This window comes from Pan troglodytes, chromosome 22 (assembly GCF_028858775.2).
Source record: "Pan troglodytes isolate AG18354 chromosome 22, NHGRI_mPanTro3-v2.0_pri, whole genome shotgun sequence".
Lineage (NCBI taxonomy): Eukaryota > Metazoa > Chordata > Mammalia > Primates > Hominidae > Pan > Pan troglodytes.
This window is the reverse complement of record NC_072420.2, coordinates 45,338,051-45,343,272: the sequence shown is the minus strand read 5'-3', so window position 1 is coordinate 45,343,272 and position 5,222 is coordinate 45,338,051. Positions and strand designations below refer to the sequence as shown.

At 58.0% G+C, this 5,222-nt stretch overlaps 1 protein-coding gene across 1 annotated transcript; it reads right to left on the bottom strand.

Moving 5' to 3' along the window:
• Nucleotides 1-2,497: 2,497 nt before the first annotated feature.
• On the bottom strand, nucleotides 2,498-3,808 carry LOC107970170 (keratin-associated protein 10-12). The gene has a single exon (XM_016938615.3). It carries the CDS (start codon nucleotides 3,502-3,504, stop codon nucleotides 2,737-2,739), a length of 768 nt encoding a protein of 255 aa, XP_016794104.2. The 5' UTR covers nucleotides 3,505-3,808; the 3' UTR covers nucleotides 2,498-2,736.
• Between the last annotated feature and the right edge of the window lie 1,414 nt (nucleotides 3,809-5,222).

Here is a 5,222-nt window from a genome sequence, read left to right as displayed (position 1 = left end):
ACCAGACACTGCTGAGGGGCTGAGGCTTCAGGGCCCCCAGGAGTTCTTTAACCGTGAAGTTCCCACTGCCCGGCCCCAAGGCAGATTCAAACCACTGACTTCATGGATATCGTGAATTTCTAACAAAATAGAAGGCCTTATGTGGCACCCCCGGGGCCTCCAGGCCCCTCTCACTGTGTGCTGTTTGGTTGGCAAGGGGGGCTCTGGGAAGTCTCTGCTCCCTCGGCTCTTCTCGTGTGGACTGGCCTCCTCTCTCCGGTCCTTCAACGCTGAGGGATTGCAGGGATGGGCTGAGGGACTGCACTGGGGGTCGGCAGAGGAGGGGCCCCAGCAAGGACAGAGGAACGGCTCTCCCTGCCAAGCACACGTGACACCCAGCACGACCCCAGCCTTTGTGCTGCCAGCCCTTTTCTTCCTGCTCTCTAGCCTTCCTGGTGGTGGAACCCTGGACTGGAAGGCAGAGTGTCGCCTGAAGTCACCAAGTTCTTCCTATCTTTCTCCAAAATCAGCGTCTTCTCTTGGACAAAGAACATGCTTTCTTCCAAAAAAAATTCTGTAGAAGAATCTCTGTTGTCATGGGGCACTCTCAAAGCACGGGGCGTCTCCTAGGATGCTCTTACCTGTGGACAGGACTGTTGGCAGCCCTGCTGGCCCAGAGCTGTTTAGCAAATCACCCTAAGCTAAAGAAATGGTGGAGGGGAGAGGCAGGGCAGACCCCAAAGATATCTGGCAGCTCAGTGAAGATGGCAGGGCCAGGGCAGGGCGGGGGATGGGGTGGAGTCCAGCTGCCCCAGCCGGTCAGGGGAGAGGGCAGTTTGGAGGAAGACGCTAGCTCAGCTTCAGATGTGCCCAGGTGCAGCTTCCCTTCGGTCTGGGGGCACACCTGGAGGCCGCCGTAAGCGTGGCTGGGAGCCTGGGGGAGGCACCTGGTTGGAGGCCTGGAGTTTGGGGGCAGGGAGAGAACGCACATAGAGAAAAGTCAGAGGAGTGGGCGCAGGAGCTGAGACAGACGCATCCCAGAAGCCCAGGGAGACGGCGTTACAGGGCCAGGCGCAGCAGGGGCTGGCCGGCAGAGTGAGGGACAGAGGGAGAGCGACCTCGGCACCGCAGTTCTTGGCCAGCTGTGGGAAGAGGGAAGAGAAGAACGGTGTGTTGCAGGAGCTGGGGGTGAGATGGGGTCGCCAGGAGCCACTTCCTCTGGGAGGTGCAAGGCAGCACCGAGTCAGAGGCTGCAGTCAGGAGGGAGGGGCCTTCGGCTGCATCCCTTTTCTTTCCCCCACCCTTTTTTTTTTTTTTTTTGGAGAGTGTCTCACTCTCACCCAGGCTGGAGTGCAGTGGCTCAATCATATCTCACTGCAGCCTTGATCTCCCAGGCTCAAGTGATCCTCCCACCTCAGCCTCCTGAGTAGCTGGGACTACAGGTTCGTGCCACCATGCCCAGCTATGTATTTTTTACTTTAATTAATTAATTATTTTTTTGAGACAGGGTCTCACTCTGTCGCCCAGGCTGGAGTGCAGTGGTACAATCTCAGCTCACTGCACCCTCCGCCTCCCGGCTCAAGTGATTCTTCTGCTTCAGCCTCCCGAGTAGGTGGTACCACAGGCGCGTGCCATGATGCCCTGCTAATTTTTGTATTTTTAGGGACAAGGTCTCACTATGTTGGCCAGGCTGGTCTCGAATTCCTGGGCTCAAGTGATCTTCCTGCCTCAGTCTCCCAAAATGCTGGGACTGCAGGCCTGAGCCACGCGCCTGGCCTTTTTATTTTTAATGGAGACAAGGTTTCACTCTGTTGCCCCGGCTGGAGCTTTATCTATTTTCTGTTAGAAAAGACTTCAAGATATTCATGATCTGGGCAGTAGGCTTCAGACACGGGAGTTGTAGGGGCAGTAGAAGGAAGTGGACCACTTCTGGAGCTGGAGAGGCGGGAGAGGCTTGGCAGCTGAGCCTGGACACTTGTCCCGGGACTCTGAATCTCCCTGTGAGGACTGAGGGGCTGGGCTGCAGGTGGAGCGAGCCATCCTCTCTGTCTGGAGCCAGGACTCCGTGTCCAGCCAGCCCCCACTTGGCAGGGACTGGCAACTTGGCGGGGAAATGCGGGGCGGTGGGGGCGGCTGTGCCTGCGAGTGACCCCGCTGCCACCTCTGACACTCGCCCATCAGGGCCCTGGGAGACGGACTTGCCTGCTGGGCTGGGGTGGGGACGGCCGCTCCTTTGACCCTCCCTGGGACTGGTACATTCCTGCGGGGATGGCACCAGTGCCAGACTAATGTGTGTTGGGGCCTGGAGAAGGGCTGAGGCTGGGCGCGAGGGCCCCAGGAGGCTGCACCTGTGTCCTGGCCTCCTGTCGAGCTGGTCAGCAATTCAACCAGAAATGACTCAAAGAAGAGAGCAAAGTGCAGCCGGGCTACGTGGAGGGTGTTTATTAGGACTTCCAAGCATGGTCCTACAATGGCCAGAGGAGGCACAGCAGCTTCCAAGGAGGCGAGACCACAGGGGCCTGGAATGTGGGAAGTGGTCTGGAAGAGCCGGGGGAGTGGGTGGAGGCAGGGTCATCTGGAGCTTAGCAGGAGCCCCCAGGGCTTAGGGGAAGAGAGGCTGTGCACGCATCTCCAAGGAAGAGACAGACACCAGAGCAGCCGAGGAGCCAGTAGTGGGAGAGGTGGGGGACTCATAGTGCCCAGTGGCCCTGGGGGACATGCCTGGCAGCAGCTGGACTTCTGGCCTGAGCAGAGGCCTCAGCAGGCCAGGCGGGAACATGTGGGGCGGCAGAGGAGGGATCCGCAGGAGGCCAGGCGGCCGCAGCTTGGCGGGCAGGAGGAGGTGGGGACACAGCAGGAGGGGACTGGCACGCGGCGGGCAGGTCTGCACACAGGGCGGCAGAGGAGGGACACGGAGGAGGAGGGTCTGCAGCAGGAGGTGGTGCAGCAAGCTGGCTGGCAGCTAGACTGCTGGCAGCACAGAGAGGAAGCCCCAGAGCAGACAGGCACACAGCAGATGGGCTTGCAGCAGACGGGCACACAGCAGGACTGTTGACACGGGGAGGAGATGCAGCAAGCTGGCTGGCAGCTAGACTGCTGGTAGCATGAAGAAGAAGGCCCACAGCAGACGGGCATATAGCACACAGGCTTGCAGCAGACAGTCTTGCAGCAGACGGGCACGCAGCAGGCCTGCTGGCAGGGGGAGGAGGTGCAGCAAGCCGGCTGGCAGCTAGACTGCTGGCAGCATGAGGGTGTGCAGGAGCTGGTGCAGCCTGATTGGCAGGGGCTGGGCTCACAGGCCGCCTGGCAGCAGGGGCTGGACACACAGCTCACTGGGGTGCAGACCAGGGTCAGGCAGGGGGCCGGGGCGCAGCAGCTGGGGGCGCAGCAGGGGGGCTCGCAGCAGCTCTCTGGGCAGTCGTCCACCTGCCAGGAGTCGGAGTAAGAGTCACAGGAACCAGGAAGGCAGACGTGGCTGCTGTAGCTCAGGTCGCTGGAGCAGACGGACATGGTGGATGCAGCCATGATGGGGGTTGAGCTGGGGGAGCTGAGAGGGAGACAGTGAGTGTCTGGGTGCTGGATGGGAAGGAGGGAGTGAGTGAGTGTCTGGGTGCTGGATGGGCAGGAGGGAGTGAGTGAGCGTCTGGGTGCTGGATGGGAAGGAGGGAGTGAGTGAGCGTCTGGGTGCTGGATGGGAAGGAGGGAGTGAGTGAGTGTCTGGGTGCTGGATGGGAAGGAGGGAGGGAGTGAGTGTCTGAGTGCTGGATGGGAAGGAGGGAGGGAGTGAGTGAGCGTCTGGGTGCTGGATGGGAAGGAGGGAGTGAGTGAGTGTCTGGGTGCTGGATGGGCAGGAGGGAGGGAGTGAGTGAGCGTCTGGGTGCTGGATGGGCAGGAAGGAGGGAGTGAGTGAGTGTCTGGGTGCTGGATGGGAAGGAGGGAGTGAGTGAGTGTCTGGGTGCTGGATGGGCAGGAAGGAGGGAGTGAGTGAGTGTCTGGGTGCTGGATGGGAAGGAGGGAGTGAGTGAGTGTCTGGGTGCTGGATGGGAAGGAGGGAGTGAGTGAGCGTCTGGGTGCTGGATGGGAAGGAGGGAGTGAGTGAGTGTCTGGGTGCTGGATGGGAGGGAGGGAGTGAGTGAGCGTCTGGGTGCTGGATGGGCAGGAAGGAGGGAGTGAGTGAGTGTCTGGGTGCTGGATGGGAAGGAGGGAGTGAGTGAGTGTCTGGGTGCTAGGAGCTTATATATCTCTCAAGGGTGTGTGTGTTGTCCCAGCACAAGGCCCCAGGCTTCTTTCCTTGTTGGTGTTTGGGGTGGTTTCTTGAGGATGCTCACCATGGACCATGTAGCGGAGCTCCTGAAGCTCCCCCGGTGTCAGAACTGAGCGGGACCGTGGGGCCGTGGAGGGAGCCGGCCAATGGGCTGGAGCCCAGCCTCTGCGTGGACCACAGAAGGTCAGCAGCCCCTGGCCGCTCCTCTGTGATTGTCATTTGGGATTGCTTACTATTATTTCCCCCTAATTTCTTCACACTCAGTTGAGTCAAGGATGTTTTTCTTCTTGTTTTATATTCTCTTTATCTTGAATCCGTAGACCAATGAATGGCTTGGGAGCTGGATTTATTTTTATTTTTTTCGGCAAACAGTCATGTGATAGGTCTTGCTGTGTGTCAGGAAATATTCTGAGCAAGTTTGTAAATATGACCTCACTAACCCATACATCAACCTTGTAAAGTAGGGGCTGTTATTATCCCCACTCTACAGATGGAGAAACTGAGTCACAATGAAGAACTTGTGCAAAAGCCTGCACCAGCAGGCAGAGGAGCATGCACTGGAGGCCTGGCAGGCCCGTATTCTATGTTCTTAGCCATCAACCTATGCTGCCTCAGAGAGCAAGGGACGTGGGAAATCAGAATGAGAAACCCAGATTGTGTGAGAAGAACGGGGCGGAGCATGGTTTAGACATGGCGGTGTGGGATTGATGTGAAAATATCTGATGGGTGCCCAGACGGTTGGGTCTAGCTATAAAAAAGGAGCTCCTTCCATCTAAAGAGAGAGGATTTGGGTTTATTTATGAGTGGGAATGTGAAAAAACATTATTGTGAAGGGAAGGTCCAGTTCAGAGTTCAGAGGGGTTGTTCTAGGAGGTTGAAAGATTTCTTTATGGGAAGTGAATTGTTTTTAATTTTGAGAAGACATTCTGCAGCCTTTGTGGTTGAGGACTCTAGAGCCCCAGGGCTCATCTAGCCTGGA